Source organism: Pongo abelii, chromosome 23 (assembly GCF_028885655.2).
Source record: "Pongo abelii isolate AG06213 chromosome 23, NHGRI_mPonAbe1-v2.0_pri, whole genome shotgun sequence".
NCBI lineage: Eukaryota > Metazoa > Chordata > Mammalia > Primates > Hominidae > Pongo > Pongo abelii.
Genome location: NC_085929.1, coordinates 44,613,739 through 44,636,571, shown reverse-complemented (window position 1 = coordinate 44,636,571; position 22,833 = coordinate 44,613,739). Strand labels below are relative to the sequence as shown.

At 56.5% G+C, this 22,833-nt stretch overlaps 2 protein-coding genes across 5 annotated transcripts in view; both read left to right on the top strand.

Annotated features, from left to right (window-relative positions):
- BAIAP2L2 (BAR/IMD domain containing adaptor protein 2 like 2) overlaps window positions 1–15,526 on the top strand; it is a 31,212-nt gene extending 15,686 nt beyond the window's left edge. Inside the window, exons 5-14 of one of the 2 annotated variants that reach the window (XM_024240234.3) lie at window positions 1,262–1,333; window positions 1,565–1,681; window positions 2,591–2,737; window positions 10,781–10,933; window positions 11,239–11,374; window positions 11,506–11,722; window positions 13,203–13,316; window positions 13,980–14,187; window positions 14,693–14,739; window positions 15,047–15,526. In XM_024240234.3, the coding sequence (XP_024096002.1) occupies window positions 1,262–1,333; window positions 1,565–1,681; window positions 2,591–2,737; window positions 10,781–10,933; window positions 11,239–11,374; window positions 11,506–11,722; window positions 13,203–13,316; window positions 13,980–14,187; window positions 14,693–14,739; window positions 15,047–15,122 (1,287 nt within the window). In that variant the 3' untranslated portion in view covers window positions 15,123–15,526. The other variant, XM_063723055.1, reaches the window with a different exon arrangement.
- A 1,994-nt stretch (window positions 15,527–17,520) lies between these two features.
- On the top strand, window positions 17,521–22,365 carry SLC16A8 (solute carrier family 16 member 8). 3 transcript variants are annotated; one of them, XM_024240233.3, is made up of 4 exons: window positions 17,521–17,738; window positions 18,368–18,511; window positions 18,721–19,560; window positions 21,702–22,365. In XM_024240233.3, the coding sequence occupies exons 1-4, from the start codon at window positions 17,525–17,527 to the stop codon at window positions 22,016–22,018; spliced, it is 1,515 nt and encodes a 504-aa protein (XP_024096001.1). In that variant the 5' UTR covers window positions 17,521–17,524; the 3' UTR covers window positions 22,019–22,365. The 3 variants fall into 3 exon arrangements, with proteins under 3 accessions (XP_024096001.1, XP_054399417.1, XP_054399418.1); XM_054543442.2 differs by lacking the exons at window positions 18,368–18,511; window positions 18,721–19,560; XM_054543443.2 differs by lacking the exon at window positions 18,721–19,560 and having other exon boundaries at window positions 17,646–18,511.
- The last annotated feature ends 468 nt before the right edge of the window (window positions 22,366–22,833 follow it).

Sequence of the window (22,833 nt, the reverse complement as noted above, 5' to 3'; positions counted from 1 at the left end):
GAAGCGCCTCTTGTGTTCCATGTAGCCTGAACCCTCTTGCAGCTGGAAGGGTTAGGTCCAACTGCCCAACAACATGGAGTGACTCAGAGAAAGCTGATGGAGAATACAGGGTACCAGGGCACCATGTGGGCCCACAGAATCGAAGCTCATCAAGCTCTCAGAGAGCAGCTGATCAAGCCTTTCCTTTTTCTTTCTTTTTTTTTTTTTTCTTTTGAGACAGAGTTTCACTCTGTCACCCAGGCTGGAGTGCAGTGGCGTGATCTCGGCTCACTGCAACCTCCGCCTCCCTGGTTCAAGTGATTCTTGTGCCTCAGCCTCCTGAGTAGCTGAGATTACAGGCACGCACCACCACGCCCGGCTAATTTTTGCATTTTTAGTAGAGATGGGGTTTCACCATGTTGGTCAGGCTGGTCTCGAACTCCTGGCCGCAGGTGATCCACCCACCTCAGCCTCCCAAAGTGCTGGGATTACAGGCATGAGCCACCATGCCCATCCTGGTCAAGCCTTTCCTGTTACAGATGGGGCAACTGAGGCCCAGAGATGGGTGGCAACTTGTCCAAAGTCACAAAGCAAATAGGAGGCAGAACTAGAATGAGGATGAAGCTTCTGAGCCTGAGCCCAGCAGCCTTTCCTGTCCTGCCCTGGTGGCCAGACATCCACTTGCCATGGGAACCTGTCACCTCCCAGGCCCATCTGAGACCTCAACAGCTTCTGAGTGTTTTTGCTGGGCTGTGCCCTGCCCGTGGTGCTGAGGACACAGAGGTGAGCCACGGCCATAGCAGCTCCAAGGGGCTATGCATGGGGGCCTGGCCATAAATTCTGTATACAACTGGGGGAATGGACAACCAAGGAACAAATGTGCACGCATTCCAGAAACAAAATGAGGGAGCAATGGATTCTGCTTGGGAAAGTCAGGAAAACAGGAAGCTGGCACTGGAAGATAGGGAGGAAATTCGAGGCAGAGGGAATGACATCATCAAAGCACAAACTAAGAATAAGACAAAAAATAAGAACCAGAAGACTCTGACACACTTATCAAGGGTTCATTTCCAGCCAGCACTGCACTAAACATTGTGAATGTTTAACCATTTCGTCCTCCCTCCAGCCAGGTGTTCTTGTCTCCGTTTCTCTGACAGGTGGGCAGGTGCCTGGTATACTAGGAGCACGGTGGGCAGTCTGTTATAGCAGAAAGTGCAAGGGGGTGCTGGGGCCTGGGAACAGTAGGAGGGCCTTGATCACCCTCACCCTGCACTCCGCTCAGGTGCAGACATTCCATGGAGACCTGCTGCAGCACATGGAGAAGAACACCAAGCTGGACATGCAGTTCATCAAAGTGAGTCTGGCCTCCCCACTCGGCCCCCAACCCACTGCAGTCAGGACCCCCTCTCCCATTTGACAGGTAGGCACACACAGGCCACTGCTGAGCATTGACTGGGCCCCAAATTATCCATGTTCCCAGCTGAGCCCCGAGTCTCCAAACTTCCAGGGCCCTGATCTCTGGGAGGGGCGTCTTGAGCTCTCTGATGTGGGCGGATTCTCCCTCCCCCACTCCACCCTACCCCAGGACAGCCGCCAGCACTATGAGCTCGAGTACCGCCACCGAGCGGCCAACCTGGAGAAGTGCATGTCTGAGCTGTGGCGCATGGAGCGCAAGAGGGACAAGAATGTGCGGGAGATGAAGGTGCGAGGGCCGGAAAGCGGGGGTGGGCCGGGAAGCGGGGGTGGGCCGGGAAGCGGGGGTGGGCAGACCTCAGGGCGAGACCAGGCCCTGGGAACCCCGAACACCTCCCTGAGCTCCCCCACCGAGCACCAGCCCAACTGTGATGATCGTGGCTGGGGAGGTCAGCCAGCCCCTGGTGGGGTGGGCGTCACTAGCTCCCGGGGCCACTCCCAGCACCGCCCCTTGCTCTGTGGCTTACTGGCCTTCCCTAGAATTCCCGGGCCTCTCCTGCGACCCCATCCCACCTCCCCCGTCTCCTACTTCACCGAGAAAATTGCTCGCTTGGACATGGTGCCAAAGGTGTCATCCACCAGCTGCTCATCCTCCCCCCTCCCTCCTGCCAGGCAGAGGTATCCCGCCCCGGCTAGGGCCGTTCCCCTTCCTGAGCCTGGGGCCCCATCCCTGGCCTTTGTCTTCAACATCCAAACCCATGGATTAACCCTCTGCCTCCCTTCCCGTCTCTTCTTCTGGCTCCTAGCTCCTTTAAATGAGCTCATGCCTCCCCTCCTCAGAACCTTCCCCCTAAGTAGGGGCTATTAACCTACTCACTCATATTCTCATTAAACCCATCCCCCTGCCCCCTAAGCCTGTGCTTGGGCTTGTGCTGGGTGCCAGGGACAGAGCGATGGCTCAGACAGGAGCCCTGCTTGTGAGAAGCACCCGGGCGAGGGGGACGCAGGGCCCAGACTCATAACAAGGCTGCCGATGAGGGGGCAGGCTCAGGAGCTAGGATGGGCTGGGTGATGGGGGGTGGGCTTGGGGAGAGGGCAGTCAGGAAGAACAGGGGGCTTGAACACCTGGCGCCTGTGGGCGAGGTGGGTGGGATGAGACACACCCACCGCCCCCAGCCAGAATTCCCGTTCCCCCCAGGAGAGTGTGAACCGGCTGCACGCCCAAATGCAGGCCTTCGTGTCTGAGAGTCAGCGGGCGGCTGAACTGGAAGAGAAGCGGCGCTATCGCTTCCTGGCAGAGAAGCACCTGCTACTTTCCAACACCTTCCTGCAGTTCTTCGGCCGGGTGAGCTGGACTGGGGGGCAGCAAGCAGGGCGCTTCTAGGAGCTGCCCCCTCCCTGAGTGGCCGTACATAGAGATTTCCCTCTCTTCTTGCCTCTTCCTTCCCTGCCTGCCAGTCTGTAGAAATTCATTTTATTTTGCTCTCTCCATCCATTTCTTTCTTTGTTTCTGGGTTTGCTTGTATCACTGTATATTCACTCATTTATTCACTCGTGATATTGTTTGTTTTTAATGCATTCACTAATTCATGCATTTATTTATTCATGTGTGGACCATTTTTTAATTCCTGTTTGTATATTCTCACAATTCACAAATTCATTAACTGATAGGTTTGCTCAGTTATTGTCTATTAATTTTATCATATTATTTATTTATTTATTTTTGGGGACAGAGTTTCACTCTTGTTGCCCAGGCTGGAGTGCAACTGCACAATCTCGGCTCACTGCAACCTCTGCCTCCCGGGTTCAAGCGATTCTCCTGCCTCAGCCTCCTGAGTAGCTGGGACCACAGGCATGTGCCACCACGCCCGGCTAATTTTTGTATTTTTAGTAGAGACAGGGTTTCGCCATGTTGGCCAGGCTGATCTCAAACTCCTGACCTCAAGCGATCTGCCTGCTTTGGCCTCCCAAAGTGCTGCGATTACAGGCATGAGCTACCACACCCAGCCATTTTATCGTATTATTTAAATCCTCTATGCTCTTGCATTGTTCCGTCTGCTAGACTAGTCAGACTCTCTCATTTCTCGTTGGATTTCTAATAGATTTCACTTTCTGAATTGAGCTGCCATGTTGTTTGGCGCTTTTTTGGTTGTAATTATTCTACCTTCTTTGTAAATATTGCCATTTATGTACTTAATGTCTCTTAATCAAGTTTGATGCTTTTAATTCTGCCTTTTCTGATATTAATACTGCTCTATTTTCTCTTCTCTTTGCTTATCTCTTTGTATGTTAAGTATACTTTCTGTTACTGACGTGTAGCTGACTTTGAGTTTTTGACCAGTCTTACAGTCTGTGTCTTCTAATAGAAAAAGAATTCAGCCCATTCCCACTTAACATAATAATGAATATACCTGGGTTTTATTCCTTTTAGATAACTTGAGCTAACTGTATTTACTTTGTCATTTCCTCTTTTTCTCCCATGATATTTCTTGTCAGTTTGGTTGAGTTATTATACTATACATTCCCCCTTTCCCTTTATCAATTTAGAAATTGCACTATTTTTTTCTCTCTACCTGTGGTGACCTCACTTTGTGACTTTCATAATCACATATATATCCACCTATTATCTTTTCCAAAAATGCCAACTTCACCCTACTACAGACACACACTGTTCAGTCCATTGCTCCCCCAGTTCGTAAGATGAGATCTTGATTTAAAGCTTTCCACAAAAATTAGGCTGGGCGCGATGGCTCACACCAGTAACCCCAACACTTTGGGAGCCCGAGGTGGGTGGATCGCTTGAGGTCAGGAGTTAGAGACCAGCCTGGCCAACATGGCAAAACCCCGTTTCTACTAAAAATACAAAAATTAGCTGGGCGTGGTGGCAGGCACTTGTAATCCCAGCTACTCAGGAGGCTGAGGCAGGAGCATTGCTTGAACCTGGGAGGCAGAAATTGTAGTGAGCCAAAATCAAGCCACTGCACTCCAGCCTGGGTGACAGAGTGAGACTAAGTCTCAAAAAAAAAGATGAGATAACACCTTAAGAAGTATTTTCCTGCCCTCCAACTATTCTGAGGTGGGGCCTTTAGAAAGCTTTTACTCTTCTCTTCATCCTTCCCATCCTCCACTTCTTGGTTTTGCCAAGATAGTTTAGGACTTAGTTTCAGACCTCACTAGTCATCTCTGCAGCATGACCCTTGTATTTTGATAAACTAATTTTATTTATGTGTGTATGTATTTATTTATTTTGAGACAGAGTCTTGCTCTGTTGCCCAGGCTGGAGTGCAGTGGTGCAATCTCAGCTCCTTGCAACCTCCACCTCCCAGGTTCAAGTGATTCTCCTGCCTCAGCCTCCCAAGTAGCTGGGATTACAGGCGCACGCCACCATGCCCAGCTAATTTTTGTATTTTTAGTAGAGATGGGGTTTCACCATGTTGGCCAGGCTGGTCTCAAACTCCTGATCTCAAGTGATCCTCCCGCCTTGGCCTCCCAAAGTGCTGGGATTACAGGTGTGAGCCACTGTGCCTGGCCTCAACAATTATTTTTTGAGCCCAGATGATGTGCCCAGGCCCTGGCCCTATTTGACGTCTGAGAGTGAGTCCCCAACCCATCCACCCACGAGGCCTCTCTTTCCTGACACCACCCGCTCCTCCCTCAGCCTCACCTTCTAATTCTTCACATTCTTGTTTAGTTTCCCTGTGCCTTGGCTGCAAATTCCAGCAAATGATTCCATCTCTTTGGGCTTCATTTTCTTGTCTGGTTAAAGAGGGGACTAATTCCCACCTCACAAGGCAGGCACAGTGGCAGAGCCTGGCGGTGAAGGCACCTCATAAATCTGATTCCACTCCTGCCCTCTCCACCAAAGGTGAAAACAAAAGCCACCATCTAGAGGCCTGCCTGCTTGCAGTCAGCTGGCCCTGCAGCCTCACCTGGCTCAGGGTTCTTTTTTTGTTTTTGTTTTTTTTTGAGATGGAGTCATCTTGGCTCACTGCAACATCCATCTTCCAGGTTCAAGTGGTTCTCCTGCCTCAGCCTCCCAAGTGCTGGGATTACAGGTGTGTGCCACCAAGCCCAGCTAATTTTTGTATTTTTAGTAGAGACAGGGTTTTACCATGTTGGCCAGGGTGGTCTCGAACTCCTGACCTCAGGTTATCCGCCCGCCTCGGCCTCCCAAAGTGCTGGGATTACAGGCGTGAGCCACCACGCCCGGTCCTGGCTCGGGGTTCTTATCCCTCCCAGGCCTTCCCCAAGTCTCTGGATCTGAACCCTGGGGCCCAGGGGTACATGACTAGATCCAGAGACCCAGATTTCGGCTCAGGCTGTCATCTGCCAACTGTCACCGCCTCACCCAGCCCCAGGCTCAGCCTTCTCGTCCCCTACTATCCCACAAAAGGTCTGCCAGGGAGAAACAACTTCCTTTTTTGAAAAACAGTTTTATTGAGATATAATTCACATACGATTCACCCATTTACAGTGTAAACTTTCTGGTTTGTAGTATATTCACAGAGTTGTGCATCCATCACCACTATCAAGCTTAAAATATTTTCAATACCCTCCACCACAGTAACCCAGTACCTTGGCCAGGCACGGTGGCTCATGCCTGTAATCTCAGCACTTTGGGAGGCCAAGGCGGGTGGATCACCTGAGGACAGGAGTTCGAGGCCACCCTGGCCAACATAGTGAAACTCCATCTCTACTAAAAATACAAAAGTTAGCCAAGCATGGTGGTACATGCCTGTAATCCCAGCTACATGGGAGGCTGAGGCAGGAGAATTGCTTGAACCCAGGAGGTGGAGGTTGCAGTGAGCCAAGATTGCACCACTGCACTCCAGCCTGGACAAGAGCGAAATTCTGTCTCAAAAAAAAAAAAAAAAAACAAAAAAACAAACCGGTACCCCTTAGCTGTCATTCCCAATCCTCCCACTCCCCCAGCCCTAGGCCACCAGGAATCTACTTTCTGTCTCGACACATTTGCCCATTCTGGACATTTCATATAAACAGAATCATACAATATGTGCTCTTTTGCGACTGGCTTCCTTTTCATTGCTGGATAATATTCCGTTGCTTGGATACACCACATTGTATTTACTCGCTTACTCGATGTATTTACTCAGATGTCAGCTGATGGACACCTGGTTGCTTCCACTTTTTGGCTGTCATGACCGGTGCTGCTCTGAGCATCCGTATGCGAGTCTTCATGTGGACATATGTTTTCATCTCTCTTGGGTATATAAGAGTAGAATTGTGGGGCCATATGGTAACTCTATGTTTAACTGTTTGTGGAACTTCCAAACCCTTTTCTGGAGTGTTTCCATGTGCATCAGCAGTTTATGAGGGTTCCAGTTGTTTCACGTCCCCGCTACTATTTGTTACTGTCTTTTTGAGAATAGCCATCCTAGCAGGTGTGAAGCGGTATCTCATTGCAATATTGATTTCCGGTTCCCAGATGGCTAGTGATGTTAAACATGTTTTCCTGTGCTCCTTAGCTATTTATAGATCTTCTTTGGAAGGAAACTCTTTTTCACCTGTGTTAAACTCCTTTTTGCCTGTAAATAGTTAACCATCATCAACATTAAGAGAAGAGCTGACCGCCTCCTTGACTGCCTCCTGGTGGGTGAGGGTCCCTCAGGAGGGAGCTGTGGGTTGAACAGGCAGATTTTCCCCTATGCATGGTGTGTTAGTCTGTTGTGCATTGCTATAAAGGAATACCTGAGGCTGGGTAATTTATTTTAAAAGAGGTTTATTTGGCTCTCAGTTCTGCAGGCTGTACAAGAAGTGCATTGCCCACATCTGCTCCTGGTGAAGCCTCTAGAAGCTTACAATCATGGCAGAAGGCAAAGGGGAAGTCCATATCACATGGCCAGAGAGGGAGCCGGTGGGGTGCCACACTCTTTCTTTTTTCTTTTTAAGATGGAGTTTTGCTCTTGTCACTCAGTCTGGAGTGCAATGGCATGATCTCAGCTCACTGCAACCTCCACCTCCTGGGTTTAAGCGATTCTCCTGCCTCAGCCTCCTGAGTAGCTGGGATTATAGGCATGCACCACCATGCCCTGCTAATTTTTGTATTTTTAGTAGAGACGGGGTTTCACCATGTTGGCCAGGCTGGTCTTGAACACCTGACCTCAGGTGATCCACCCACCTCAGCCTCCCAAAGTGCTGGGATTAAGGTGTGAGCCACTGCGCCCGGCCACTGCAATCTTTGAAACAAGGAGATCTTGCATGATCTCATACCACTCATTACCATGGGGTACAGCACCAAGCCATTTATGAGGGAGCAGCCCCCATGACCCACCACCTCCCACTAGGTCCCACCTCCAACACTGGGGGTCAGATTTCAAGATGAGATTTAGAGAGGACAAATATCCAAACCATATCGCATAGGGAGCAAGTAACATATTGTCTGACCCAGCTGGACTTTAGAACATCCAAGATCTAACTCCTAAGATAGCTAAGCATATATATTTACTTCTTGTTCTATTTATAAGTAGAAGGCACATTTAGGGCTGGGCGTGGTGGCTCATGTCTGTAATCCCAGCACTTTGGGAGGTCGACGTGGGTGGATCACCTGAGGTCAGGAGTTCAAGACCAGCCTGGCCAACATGGTGAAACCCCGTCTCTACTAAAAATACAAAAATTAGCCAGGAATGGTGGTGGATGCCTGTAATCCCAGCTGCTTGGGAGGCTGAGGCCCGAGAATGGCTTGAACCCGGGAGGCAGAGGGTGCCGTGAGCCAAGATTGCCACCACTGCACTGCAGCCTGGGCAACAAAGCAAGACTCTCTCTCTCAAAAAAAAAGAAGGCACCCTTGGAATAAGAACTCTAGGTTTAAAGAACTCTAGGTGCCTGGGCATGGTAAATTGTCTTTCTTATTCATCTTCACTAATTAGTCTTTGCTTAGTCCAAGTCTAGTCAGTAACGTGCCTTCCCACCTCATTCTTAGCTTCTCTGGTTTACTGCAGCTGTGCAAATGTATCTCCAGGATAAATTCCTAGAAGTGGAATTGGTAAGCCCAAGAATATAGTCACTTTACAATTTACACTTCCATCGGTGACGTATGAGTTTCTGTGCTTCCGCACCCCTTGACAGTGTGTGAGCAAACTTTCTGATCTTGGCTAATTAGAAAGGTAAAAATGGTATCTCGGTGTGGCTTTACCTCATACTTGTCTTAAATGCGAGCTTGACATCTTTTCATGTTTCAAAGCCATTGGATTTTCTGTGCTGTGACATGCCAGTATCTTTTCATCCACTTATTAATTTGTAGGAGCTCTTGATATGTTACTGAAACCAGCTTTTTCTTGGTGATGAGTTGCAAATATGATAGCCAGTTTGCCATTTATCATTTGCCTGTGTTATGATTGGTTTTGCTATACAAAAACATTATTTTTATTTAGTAAAATGTATCAGTCTTTTCGAGTTTATGGGCTTGGTGTCATACTTAGAATAGCTTTTACACTTTGTAAATATATTTTTAAAATTTTTCCCATGGCCTTTTTGATGGTTTTGAAACTGTATGCAGTGTTTCTTCTCACCTACCATTTATTTTAATTTTTGTGGTACATAGTAGGTGTATATATTTATGGGGTACATGAGGTGTTTTGATACAGGCATGCAGTGTGTAATCATGACATGCTGGAGAATGGGTATCCAGCCCCTCAAGCATTTATCCTTCGTGTTACAAACAATCCAATGATACTCTTTTAAACCCGTTTTAAAATATGACATGTGGCCGGGTGCAGTGGCTCACACCTGTAATCCCAGCACTTTGAGAGGCTAAGGCGGATGGATCACAAGTTGAGGACTTCGAGACCAGCCTGGCCTATATGGTGAAACTCTGTCTCTACTAAAAATACAAAAATTAGCCAGGAGTGGTGGCGCACGCCTGTAGTCCCAGTTACTTGGGAAGCTGAGGCAGAATAATCACTTGAACCCGGGAGGCGGAGGTTGCCGTGAGCCAAGATCGTGCCACTGCACTCCAGCCTGGGCAACAGAGCGAGACTCTGTCTCAACAACAACAACAAAAAAGATATGCAGAACCTAATGCTCTCACTTTGCTTATGCCTCTGAAACTTCTGCACAAAGGCCTTCGGGTTTTATCTTTGTGCTATTCTGCTAATTAGTTACTGCAGAGGGGCTGTCCACTTAGTGACCAGCTAGACTAGTTGCTCCAGTGATGGGAGGCACCAAGCCTTCCCATTATTGCTGCCTGAGTTTGAGGTGAGGTTTTCAGTCATGGGGCTGCGTTCAAGGCAGAAATCATTGAAAGGTGTAGTCATAGGGGGCATCTTCAAGGACAGAGCGACACAGACCTCTTCAACGCTTACTGAATGTGAGACCTTGAGCCAGTCACTTAACTTCTCTGACCCTCAGTATCTTCTTTTATAAACTGGAGATAATAATTGCACCTACCACCCAGGGCTATTGCAAGAATCAAGTAAGATAATGCAGATAAAGCATTTAAAGCAGGGCCTGGTAGGGAGTCACTGCTCGACAAAGGGAGCTTTTCTTAAGGTGATCGTCTTGAGCTAGGCCTTGAGGGCCACAGATGTTTGAAAAGAAGAGGGAGAGAGCTTTATGGCAGGAGAATGCAGCATTCTGATTGTACCTGGGATTTAATTATGACTGAGTGACAACACAGAAAGGTCAGTGCCATTGAAAGAAGTTTTAGGCCAGACGCAGTGGCTCACGCCTGTAATCCCAGCACTTTGGGAGTCGGAGGGCAGGCAGATCACCTGAGGTCAGGAGTTTGAGACCAGCCTGGCCAACATGGTGAAACCCCGTCTCTACTAAAAATACAAAAATTAGCTGGGCATGGTGGCACGTGCCTGTAATCCCAGCTACTCCAGAGGCTGAGGCAGGAGAATCGCTTGAACCCAGGAGGCAGAGGGTGCCGTGAGCCGAGATCGCGCCATTGCACTCCAGCCTGGGCGACAGAGCCAGACTCCGTCTCAAAAAAAAAAAAAAAAAAAAATGCATTTTCCAGAGTGTTACAGGGTAAGTAATGGGACTGGGTTCTTTGGTCGTAGTTTCTGTCTAAGCGCCATTCCTGAGCCTATCACTGCCGGAAGGAGGAGGGGGTGATTTGAGTGGCCGGGCCTGGGTGCCACCCCTACCCCTGAAGCTGGGCGGTGAGGACAGCCCCGCTCAAAGCACACACATTGACGGGGGAAGCGGGGGTCAGAGGAAGCTCTTCGTGGAAAATGGAGGCGCGTTTGCCAAAAGTGGAGGGTGGGGTTGGACGGTGAGCTGGCTTCTGGCTCCTTCCAGCTAGAAAATCCGGTCGTCCCGAGCTGGTAGGGCCTGAGCTCTCAGGTCGAGGGTGCCATTTTGGGTCTCCAGGATTCAGGGAGCCGCCCGGACCTGGCTGACCCCCGTGTCCCCACCCGGCCAGGCCCGGGGGATGCTCCAGAACCGCGTGCTGCTGTGGAAGGAGCAGTCTGAGGCCAGCCGCAGCCCGTCGCGCGCCCACTCCCCCGGCCTGCTGGGCCCCGCACTGGGGCCGCCCTACCCCTCGGGCCGCCTGACGCCCACCCGCCTGGACATGGTGAGGCCCTGGGCGCCCCCGCCGCCGTTCGCACCCCCGCCGCCCCCCGCGGGGCCCTGGGGCCTCAGGCCCCCCGCCTGGAGCCTCCTGCCCCCCAGGCTTCCGCTCTACGCCGCACCCCCCGGCCTACCCCTCCGCCCCGGCGCGTTCTCGGCGCCCCCCGCGTTCTCCGCGCCCCCGTGGTGGCCCGGCCGCCGCCCCCAGGACCCCTACGCCGACGCCTGGGACTGGGGGTGGGGGCTGGACTAGGGCGCGGCCCCCGCTCCCCCCCCCGCCCCACCCTCCCCTGCCCATCTCCCCCGCAGCCCCCGAGGCCCCTGGGAGAGTTCAGCTCCCCCCGCAGCCGGCACGGCTCCGGCTCCTACGGCCCCGAGCCCGACGCGAGGCCCGCGTCCCAGCTGGAGCCAGACCGTCGCTCCCTGCCCCGCACGCCGTCGGCCTGTGAGTGCCCCCGCCCCGGGGCGGCAGGAGGGCCGGGAGAGGAGCGGGGGTGGGGCTGCAGCAGGAGGGATCATGGGCAGACGCCAGGGAGAACTTCCTGCCCACGTGCCGCCGCGCTCTCCCGCCCGCAGCCTCGCTCTACAGCGGCAGCGCCCAAAGCTCGCGCTCCAACTCCTTTGGCGAGCGCCCGGGCGGCGGCGGGGGCGCCAGGAGGGTCCGCGCCCTGGTCTCCCACTCGGAGGGCGCCAACCACACGCTGCTGCGCTTCTCCGCCGGGGACGTGGTGGAGGTGCTGGTGCCCGAGGCCCAGAACGGCTGGCTCTACGGCAAGCTGGAGGGCTCGTCCGCGTGAGTGGGAGCCTTGGAGGGGCCGGGGGTGGGTTGAGAAGAAGGCCCTGGGGGCCGGGAACCCGGGGACCTGCCGGACTGAGGCTTCCCTGGCCTCCCCCGGGGGCCTCGGACAATGCTCCTCTCCTCCCGGCCCCTACACCCTGCCTCAGTTTCCTCATTCATTCAGTGGGAATAGGAAGAGCCGCCTTACCAAGTTCAGGATGACGGCCCTTGAGAGCGGGCAGAGGATGGGGGATGGGCAGGTTCTTCCAAAAGTGTGGAAATGGCAGAAATCCTATTGCTTGAGCACCTACTGTGTGCCTGCCTCTGGGAGGAGGCTGCTTCCCCTCTGCAGAGTCAGCCCTGGAACTCTGATGCAGGGGGCTGGGCTGGGAGTAGGGGCTTAAATGTACTCACCTCTTTGCAGTCACGCTTGGTGGAAATTCTCAAAGCACCTAAACCGGGCTGTTTTGACACTTGGCCTGGAGGAGGAGTTGGGGACTTTCATACAGTGAGGTCGCCAGAAAGCGCGGAGGACAGCAAGCAGGGCTGGCAGCTGGCAGAGGGAATGGACAGGCACCACTGTCCTGCAGGGGAAAACAGGGCAGATGGGGCTGGCTGGAGCCAGGCAGTGCCCCCTCGGGGCTTCATGGGCAAGGTAGTGTATGGTGCCCACCGCTGCTGCAGGAGAGAAGCAGCACAGGATGAATGCGTGCACGGGCAGAGCGGGTGGTGGCTGCCCACACCAGCCCACAGATGGATGAGTGGTCCTGTGCTTAGTGGATGGTAGACAGGCGGATGGGTGGACCAGGGGATGGGCGTGTGGGTAGGTGGAGGTCTGTGTGTGCAAGTGGATGGGCATAAATGGGGGGGTCACTGACTGGGTGGTTAGGGACATGGGAGGATGCGCAGATGTGGTGGACAGACACTGATGGGTGATTGGAGAGGTGTGAGTGGTGAGGGGGTGCTGGATGGATTCGTGGCTACACAGGGGATAGAGTATAGACAGATGAGTGGGGGATAGGTGATGTGTGTGGGACTCATAGTTAGGCGCGAAGGTCCATAGCTGGGCGGGTGACCACAGGGACAGGAACGGAAGGGGGTCAGTGGGGAGAGAGATGACTGAGAACGCCAACGATAGGGACACCCGCTGCTGGAGTGCCTGCTTCACAGACCCACAGCAGAGGACGGTGTGCTGCAGATGCCTTGGGGACCTGAGGATAGAACCTTCTAGACCGAAGCTGTCACACCCTCCTGGGATGTTCTGGGAACGTCATTGTGCATCCTTGACTCACATAGCCTGTTAGGGAAGAGGATAGCGTGTGTTATCAGCAGTAGGCACGTGCAGGTGAAAACAAGTAAACATACGGAATTGATTCTAGTCTGTCAATTCGAGGTGAAGTAGCTTCCAGTGACCCTGAGGGGAGGATGTCTTCTTTTGGTCATTGTCCCCAGGCCTGGCTTCTTTTGGTCATTGTCCTCTGCCTCTGCCCCACAGGAGCGGCTGGTTCCCCGAGGCCTACGTGAAGGCTCTGGAGGAGGGGCCGGTGACCCCCATGACCTCCATGTCCCCCAGGACGCCCATGAACCCCGGGAACGAGCTGCCTTCCAGGTACCTGAGTCATCAGGGGTGGGGCGGGGGTGAGGACTCCAGCAAGGGTGTCACTGCCCAGCGGAGAGGATCTGCAGGGTGCAGCCTTGTTTTTTTGTTTTTGTTTTTTGTTTTTTTTAGACGGAGTCTCACCCTGTCACCCAGGCTGGAGTGCAGTGGTGCCATCTCGGCTCACTGCAACCTCTGCCTCCTACATTCAAGCGATTCTCCTGCCTCAGCCTCCTGAGTAGCTGGGACTACAGGCACACGCCACCACACCTGGCTACTCTTTGTATTTTTAGTAGAGACAGGGTTTCACTATGTTGGCCAGGCTGGTCTTGAACTCCTGACCTCAGGTGATCCACCCACCTCGGCCTCCCAAAGTACTGGGATTACAGGCGTGAGTCACTGCACCCAGGTGGCAAGGTGCAGTCTTGAGTGGGCCCAGCCCCCTTCAGCCCCTGGAGAGCCACTGGCCCTGAGCCCCTCTCTCCATCCTGAAGGTCACTGCGTCCATCCCTCTGCCTCCTCTCAGGACCTCCCGCCAGTCAACAGTCTCCTTGCACGCAGGTGCGGGGAGGAAGCTGTCGGATGCCTCCTCCCTAAGATGCCCCAGCTACTGGCAGGACAAGGGATTGGACAGGCCCCAACCGCCTTCCTTCCCCCTCCTTTCTCTGGACTTAGGTCCTACCCACTCCGGGGCAGCCACAGCCTCGATGACCTCCTGGACCGGCCGGGCAACTCCACAGCACCCTCGGAGTACTGGGATGGCCAGTCCCGCTCCCGCATCCCAAGCCGGGTGCCAAGCCGTGCCCCCAGCCCTGCACCTCCACCCTTGCCTAGCAGCCGCCGCAGCAGCAAGGGCAGCACAGCCGTTGCCACTGACATCAAGGTGAGCCCTCGCCCGCCCTCTCTTGGGGCCTCCAGTGGGCAGGGAGGCAGGAGAGCAGGGATCCCAAGGCTCTGTCACCGGCTGTCTGGCAGGGGACCCGCCCACCTGGCCTCAGCCTGTTCCTCAGTGCAGGGAGGGGTGGTGTGAGGCTGAGTCTGGGCTGAAGGGGAAGACCAGGGTCCCGGAGCAGAGTGTGGCCTGGGGCTGGCCAGTAGGACGGGGCTGGGGGAGGCCAGGGAGAGCATCTCCGCATGGAGCCACCCCGGTCTTATCATAGGGGCGTGGTTAGTCCTTGGAGGTGGTGCTCTGGCCCAGGGGTTTCTCACTTCTGCCACCCACAGAATTCTGGGCTTCAGAACTCAGGGTCTCATTTCCCAGGAGCCTGGCATGGCAGGGGCTGTCTGGCCCAGTCCTCTGCCCTTGGGCATGGGGAGAGGGAGGGGAGGAGCAAGGGATTGCTTGCCCCTCTCCCCACCAAACCAGCCCTTCCCCACCCCCACTGCAGAAACTGATGTCCTCAGAGCAGTACCCGCCACAGGAGCTCTTCCCAAGGTGAGTCCTCAAATGGGGGCCCAAACAGTGGAGGGTGGCAGGCGTGGCAGCACACACTTGTAATCCCAGCTACTAGGGAGACTGGGGCGGGAGGATCTCTTGATTCCAACAGTTCAACATCAGCTTGGGCAACACCGTGAGACCCTATCTCTTAAAAGAAAAAAAAAAAAGATGAAGTGGGACAAGGAGTGGATGGAGACCAACTAGGGGCAGGAGGCAGGACCCAGCTCAGTTGCCCAGCTGCCTTCCTGAGCCACGGCCAGGTGGGGATCATCTGCCCTTCTCACCCCATCCTCTCCTCCTACAGGGGCACAAATCCTTTTGCCACCGTCAAGCTTCGTCCCACCATCACCAATGACCGCTCAGCACCCCTCATCCGCTGAGGCGGGGTCCGAGGTCGTACCCCACAGTGTACCTGCCCAAGGGCTGTTCAGAGCTGGCAGTGGCAGTGACAGCAGCAACAGCAGCAGATCCAAGAAGCGGGACCCTGAGACGGGGGGTGGCTGCCCTTCCCCAGACCACCCCGGCAGCCTGAGCAGCTCCAAAGCACTGGCTTGGGGTCCGAGACCTTCAAAGTAAAGCAGGCGGAATGGGGGGACAGGACAATTTCTCCCCCTCCAGGGGCTCCAGGACTCTCCCTGGGGGGCCCACCTCTTGCCCCCTAACTTCTTTCCCCCTTTTCTGCCCCCGTGGGGAGGAACCCCTTGTACCTGCTCCGTGCCCAACACATGCCCTGTCTGTACATCTTTTGTAATGATGAGAAATAAAGGAAGTGGATGCAAAGTGACGCGGCAGCAGGATTGGTGGTGTCTTATTTGGGGGACAGGGCAGGGGGTGAGGGATAGAGACTCCCCCATTGGAGAATGGGGTCTAGGGGGTACTGAGGTCCTCCTGGCTGTTCCCCGGGAAGCCATCTCACTCCCAGCCCCTCGTTTGGAGAACTCTTTAGGGCTGCCCCAAAGCCCTCGCGCTGCAGCCCCCATCTCCACCTGCTCTCATTTTGACGTATGGGTTTCCTAGGAAGTAGCAGCTGCTCGGGTCAGGGGAGAGGTGGCAGTGGCCAAGGGCTGGGACCACCAGCAAGCTGCCCTCAGGCGGCCTGGACACAGCACCCTTTGTTCTGGCCCCTCCCCGCCCCCACATTCCCAGGCACAGGCGTGGATTAGCTTCATTCTAGAGAAAGCTGCCAGCCCCTCCTGGAATGTGGCCTGGGGCGGGGGCAGATGAGGCACTGAGGTGATTAGAACCATTGGGGTCTCTTCAGGGCAGGGCTGTGCCCCAGCACCAGACTAGGACCCCCTGGGCAGGGTCTCTGTGTCTGCCACCCCAGGCTCCAGGAGGCAGAAGGATTCTCTTCCTCCTGGACTGGCTTGGGACAGGGAGCCCACCGCAGACGCCCAGCCTGGCCTGGGGCTCCCAGTCTCTTCTCCCCTCCTGGACAAAAGCCTCTTAGCAAGGTTGAGGTGTGGTGGGGGCACACACTCTAAGCTCCAGGCCTGGGGGAGGGAGCGTCAGGCAGGAGTCGGCCAGAGGCTCAGCCCAGGCTGGTGGGAAGCTGGGGTGTCTGGCAGCCCCCATCTGGGTAAGCTTCACCGGGAGCTGTGACGGTGGCCCCTCCCTGCAGGCCTCAGGAGATGTGAGGCTGGACCCCCAAACCCACGAGGCAGGCTCAGGTGAGTGTGATGTGAGGGCTGCCTGGGATCACCCTCCTGTCTCCACCTTCAAGTGGCTGCCCCTGTGACAAGAGGACAACAGGCAGGAAAAGCCACAACCTGTCCTAGTGGAGGAGGGGCGGAGTCCCGGATACCCTGGGGGTGGTGGCACTGCCCAGTGCCAGGAGGGACACTCCAGGCAGGAGGGGAGGAGGCTATCCCCAGCCCCCGGCTCCTGGTGCACCTGTCTCTGAGTACACCCTCCTCATCTGTTATGGGGGCACTTGTAGCTGCTGTGAGGGCCCTGGGTGGAGCCCCAGGAATGAGACAGGCTTTGGAGCCATTCTCTGCATACAGAGGGTTTAAGGTTTGGAGGGCAGAAGGCCACTCTCTGAGTGCTGCTAAGATTCCTACCTGTCTGGCAGAAGCCAGAGACCTGACTCCTCTCCCGCAAGATTCCCAGCTGGCCTGGGGGTGATCAATCGCCCATCTTACATCAGAGGAAACTGAGGTTGGGAGAGGGGAGGCCACCCGCCCAAGACAGGGAGGGAATCCATGGCTGAGCTGGGATGCATGTGAACTCAGCTCCCCTGGCTGATATCTGTTGAAAGTGGCTTTTGTCCCCTTAATGTTCTAATGACAATAGTCATTTGTGACCACTGAGAAACATTAGGAACATGGCGCAAGGCTAAAGAGGAAAATCACGCACACCGGCCCTTTGCAGCCGGCATCTGCCCCTCTGCTGTTTGTTCTGTTGTCCCGAGACCCTCACGCGTACGGGGCGACTTTGGTGCTGGACGCCCACCTCCAGGCACATACCTGCTCCGCTTCCCGACGCCTTCCACCTGAGGTCCTGAGGGGCCAGCAGTGTCCTTCAGAGGGAGCCTGCCGAGGTGCAGAGTCAGGTGGGACCCGTCGTCCTCCCCTCGTCCTTCAGCGCCCTTTGCAGGAGAAGGAGACTTGGGGTGAGACTCCTACCTCCGTTTCCCCTTTTGGTTCCCAGACCTGAGCCACGCTCACATGGGTAGCCCTGTGCCTCAGTTTCCCCATGCTTCGTCTCCATCCCCCTCCTTCTCTAGGCTTCTGGCCCAGCCACTCCCTCTTGTCCCCGCCCCCTCCCAACAGAGGCAGCGATGGGCGCTGGCGGCCCCCGGCGGGGCGAGGGCCCCCCAGACGGCGGCTGGGGCTGGGTGGTGCTGGGCGCCTGCTTTGTGGTCACCGGCTTCGCCTACGGCTTCCCGAAAGCCGTGAGCGTCTTCTTCCGCGCGCTCATGCGCGACTTCGGCGCCGGCTACAGCGACACGGCCTGGGTGTCCTCCATCATGCTGGCCATGCTCTACGGCACGGGTCAGTGTCCCCGCCCGGCCCTCCGCCTCCCCAGGACCCCTGGGATCCGGAACCAGGAGACACCCGACCCCCTGAGCATCCCCCTGACCCTCGGGGTGGCCCCATAAGTCCCTTCCTGCCTGTGGGAACCCTGGCACCAGAAAGAGGGGAAGAGAGGGCGGGAGGGATACAGCGGCCAGAAGCGGGGCCGGCCCAGGGGGCTGCCCTGCGAGCTCAGAGGGCCCCTTCTAAGACCCACACCCGCCCACTGTAGAGGCGAGAAAGCTGAGATCTACAGAAGCACTCCCCCTCCCCGCAGCCCTGACCTGTAGGTGGGGGGCTTGCTGGAGTTCCCATCCTGGGAGGCGGGGCTGCGGAGGAATCCCAGTCTGTGCCGGGGCGGGACTTGGAAGCTGTGAAGGTTAAAGCGGTGTGGAAGCCCCCGCTCTGCTTGGGGTTTGGGTTCGCAGGATGGGGTGCTCTGGGCCTTGCCCTCGCAGGATGCTGTCTCTTTGGCCTGTCCCCTCCAAGCTGTGTGACCTTGGCCAGACAATGCCCTCCTTTCTGGGTCCCTGAGCCGGAGGTGACCTTATTCCTTAGAGGACTCAAGCCATCCCGGGACCCGGGTGGTGACCCTGCCCTGCCCACAGGCCCCGTGTCCAGCATCCTCGTGACCCGCTTTGGCTGTCGCCCGGTGATGCTGGCGGGTGGGCTGCTGGCTTCCGCGGGCATGATCCTAGCTTCCTTTGCCACGCGCCTCCTGGAGCTCTACCTGACCGCTGGGGTGCTCACAGGTGAGGGCCCCCTGGTCTCCTCCCCGCTGGGTTGGGGGTCGGGGGTTCTTGCTGCTAGATCTGTCCTCGGTTTCCCTATGAGGGACAGTATTCGAAGTCCCTCGGCTGGGTTCCCGGATCTGCTGGGTTCCCGGGCCTGGCCCTTCCCTCCTGCGGGGGCCAGGGAGGGGATCTCCGGGGACCCCGGCACAACGCCGCCTCGCCCGCAGGCCTGGGCCTGGCCCTCAACTTCCAGCCGTCGCTCATCATGCTGGGGCTGTACTTCGAGCGGCGGCGGCCTCTGGCCAACGGGCTGGCGGCGGCGGGCAGCCCAGTGTTCCTGTCCGCGCTGTCGCCGCTCGGCCAGCAGCTGCTGGAGCGCTTCGGCTGGCGCGGCGGTTTCCTGCTGCTCGGCGGGCTCCTGCTGCACTGCTGCGCCTGCGGGGCTGTCATGAGGCCGCCGCCCGGGCCAGGCTCGCGACCGCGCAGGGACAGCGCCGGCGACCGCGCCGGGGACGCTCCGGGCGAGGCGGAGGCTGACGGTGCGGGGCTGCAGCTGCGCGAGGCACCCCCCAGGGCCCGGCCCCGCCGGCGCCTGCTGGACTTGGCAGTGTGCACAGACCGCGCCTTCGCCGTGTACGCCGTCACCAAGTTCCTGATGGCGCTCGGGCTCTTCGTCCCCGCCATCCTGCTGGTGAACTACGCCAAGGACGCGGGCGTGCCCGACACCGACGCCGCCTTCCTGCTGTCCATCGTGGGCTTCGTGGACATCGTGGCGCGGCCGGCGTGCGGCGCCCTGGCGGGCCTGGCGCGTCTGCGACCGCACGTCCCGTATCTGTTCAGCCTGGCCCTGCTGGCCAACGGGCTCACGGACCTGAGCAGCGCGCGCGCGCGCTCCTACGGCGCCCTCGTCGCCTTCTGCGTCGCCTTCGGCCTCTCCTACGGCATGGTGGGGGCGCTGCAGTTCGAGGTGCTCATGGCGGCTGTGGGCGCGCCCCGCTTCCCCAGTGCGCTGGGCCTGGTGTTGCTCGTGGAGGCCGTGGCTGTGCTCATCGGACCGCCCTCTGCCGGTGCGCCCCGAAGGAAGAGGGGGTGGCGAGCCTAGTGCCCCTTAGACCCAGGGAAGCTCCCTCCCCCCGTCTCAGATGGAACTTCCAGGGATGACGGGAAGGGGCAGCCGGGTGGGTGGACTCCCCTTCACGGCCAGTTAGTCCCTCCTCCAAGCCGGACCGCTCGCTCTGGGTGAGGACAGAAAAGCCGAGGAAGGTGCGGGGAAGAAAGCAACACTGGTAGCTGGCCAGGTCTGCCATCCCAAGCAGTTGGCACAAGGCCGTCTGAAGCGCGCAGGTGCTTCTCATTTTGCAGATGAGGAAACTGAGGCACAAAGCCTTAGTGCAAGTTGCAGCCCCGGAATGAGAGCCTCAGTGTACCTGATGCTAAATGCCCACGCCTTTAGAATGGTGCATCTAGAATGGTGACCGGAGTGGGGACAGTATCTTTGGGAAACTGGTGTTGGGGCCAGAAACAGAGTGGGGGTGCTCAGCGGGCAGCTGGGGAGGAGAAGCACTGGTGTTTTTCCTCCAGTGCAGATGGCCTGCTGGCACTTGTCACCGTCACCCTTAGGAAGTCATCGTCACGAGGGTGGTCAGGGAAGGCCTCCTGGAAGATCCCCCAGGTGAAGGCACAGCATGGGTGGGCAGGGCTTGTTGGGGGGAACAGCGTCCTTATGCAAGCAAGGCAGGAAGCAAAATTGGAAAGCTGGGAGTGGATGGAGGACATGAGGGTTTTCCTGGGTTATCACGTTATCTTGAAACAGCAGGGAGCCTGCCTTTGAGTCCCAGAGGCCAGAGGGCTGTGAGATGGTGCAGTAACCAGGGAGGACACCTTGCGGGGGCCGCAGGCTGCACTGAGATGGGGTGAGCTGCCCATCGTTCCTTCAGGGCTGGGCTAACCGAGTACCCTCACTGAGCTCTGCCACTCCACCTGACCCAGTGAGAACGGCAAAGCCCCTGAACCAGTGTGTGGGCAGGCCACAAAAGCAGCCTGCCCAGGGCTCAAGGAACTGTCTTCCATTTCTTATGTGAATCTGGATGGATCTGATGGGCAGAGGAGGTACATGGGGTGAGGAGAATGACCTAGAGAGAGGGTGGAGCACACAGACAAACCACACTTTAGGGGGAAATACTTGCAATTAAGAGATTTTCCTGGTGGGGAGTAGTGGCTCATGCATGTAATCCCAACGCTTTGGGAGGCTAAGGCCAGAAGTTTGAAACCAGCCGGGGCAACATGGCAAAACCCTGTCTCTACCAAAACAAAACAAAACAAAAATTAGCTAGGTGTGGTGGCATGCACCTCTGGTTCCAGCTACTCAGGAGGCTGAAGTGGGAGGATGGCTTGAGCCCAGGAGGTGGAGGCTGCAGTGAGCCAAGATGGCACCACTACGTTCCAGCCTGGGCAATGGAGTGAGACCCTGTCTCAAAAGAATAAGAAAATTCCTGAAGCCAGGTGCAGTAGTTCACACCTGTAATCACAGCACTTTGAGAGGCCAAGTCGGGAGGATCCCTTGAGCTCAGGAGTTCAGGACCAGCCTGGGCAACACAGCAAGACCCCATCTCTTAAAAAAACGTAATAAAAGAGAGACTTTCCTGAGTTTGAAAGTAGTATCTACAACGGATAGAAGCCTTGAGAACTAGAGAAGGAAATGAGTTACTGGCCCACAAGCCCCGCCTGTGCTGACGATGGCTTGGTCTGGAATGCTTATAGGCCTCCTGGGACAGAGCGGTGGGAGGACTAAGCCAAGCCCCTGAGGACCAGGGCATTTACATGGCAACAGCAAGAGGTGGAGGACCCCAGGAAGGCAGAGCTAAGCCCAGGGCCCCCTCCCTGCTCCCAAACCAGATGCCCCACTGCCAAGCAAGTCACAGGACACTTGTGGGGCTTGAATCAGAGGGTAGAGGGGACGCCTCACCAAAAGCCACATATCACTTAAGCAACTGAGGTCCAGGGACAGCAAGTGACATTTTTAAGGTTTCAAATGGCAGAATCCACATGGGGTTTTACACCTGTAAAACAGGAATAAAGAGTGGGCATGTGTGTGTCACCCAGGAGCCTCACCAAGTCAGTGGCAGCACCCTTGACCTGAGAGTGCAGGGAAGTGAGGGGAGGACCCCACAGGACCTTACCTCTCCCTCCTCTTCCTCCTCCTCCCCAGGCCGCCTGGTGGATGCGCTGAAGAACTACGAGATCATCTTCTACCTGGCCGGCTCTGAGGTGGCCCTGGCCGGGGTCTTCATGGCTGTCGCCACCAACTGCTGCCTGCGTTGTGCTAAAGCTGCCCCGTCAGGCCCAGGTGCTGAGGGCGGAGCCAGTGACACTGAGGGCGCTGAGGCTGAAGGGGACTCTGAGCCCCTGCCTGTCGTCGCAGAGGAACCCGGCAACCTGGAGGCCCTGGAGGTGCTCAGCGCCCAGGGCGAGCCCACAGAACCAGAAATGGAGGCGAGGCCAAGGCTGGCTGCCGAGTCTGTGTAACTCAGCGTGCACTGGGTGGGGTGGCCCAGTGACTTGGGAACACAGCTTCTTGTCTCAGAGAGCCTGGTACGCTGGGAGGCTGGTCTGGGGTGGTCACTCCTGGGGTCCACGTCTGGGCTCCAGTTGATCCCCTGGGTGTCTGGGAACTGCTTCCCTCATCTGTGCCCCAAGTTCCGCCAGGCCCTGCCCCATCGCCAGTGAAGCTATGGAGCAACAGGAAACTGTTGATAAAGCTCAGCTGAACGACAGAAGGTTCTATTCCTGCACCTCTGCCCAGGCTCCGGCTGCCACCTGAGTTGGGGGTTGGGGTGGCGGGAGGGAGTCTGGGAGGTCTCTCTCCAGGCCCCCTAAGCAGGCTTCTAGGTGGGCAGTGTTGGGAGGAAGCGTCAGAGATGGATGAAGAGACCCATCGTTCCCAGGTGGAGACACAAGGGGCTGGGTGGGCACAGTGCCTGGCTCCTGCCCAGCCCCACTGCTCAGAGCTGTCTGCTGAAGGCCCCCTCGCTGGCATCTGCCTTTTCCCGTGGAGGGAATGAGGGGTTGGCAGCAACTAGGGTTCAAGGTTGGGGGCTGCCTGCAGGCGGGGGGCCCGAGCGGTCTGAGAAGACTCACAGGTTCCAGGGTCAGGGTCGGTTTGAATCCCAGCCCCGCTGCCTTCTTTGCTCCGTCCCCTGGGGTCCTGGGGAGGGTGGGACCAGGCGCTCAGTAACACCACGGGCCCTGCTGCCTTCCACAAGGTGGCCATGTCCCCTCACCTTCCCAGAGGGCATCTCTCCCCCTAGAGGATAAACTCGGGTGTCCAGGGCCAGGGGCTT

Excerpts from the sequence above, each read along its gene's own strand:
- SLC16A8 (XM_024240233.3), top strand. The coding sequence starts at position 17,525 with ATGGGCGCTGGCGGCCCCCGGCGGGGCGAGGGCCCCCCAGACGGCGGC. Across the intron at positions 18,512-18,720 it reads GACCGCTGGGGTGCTCACAG|GCCTGGGCCTGGCCCTCAAC; the intron begins GTGAGGGCCCCC and ends CCTCGCCCGCAG. Across the intron at positions 19,561-21,701 it reads CATCGGACCGCCCTCTGCCG|GCCGCCTGGTGGATGCGCTG; the intron begins GTGCGCCCCGAA and ends CCTCCTCCCCAG.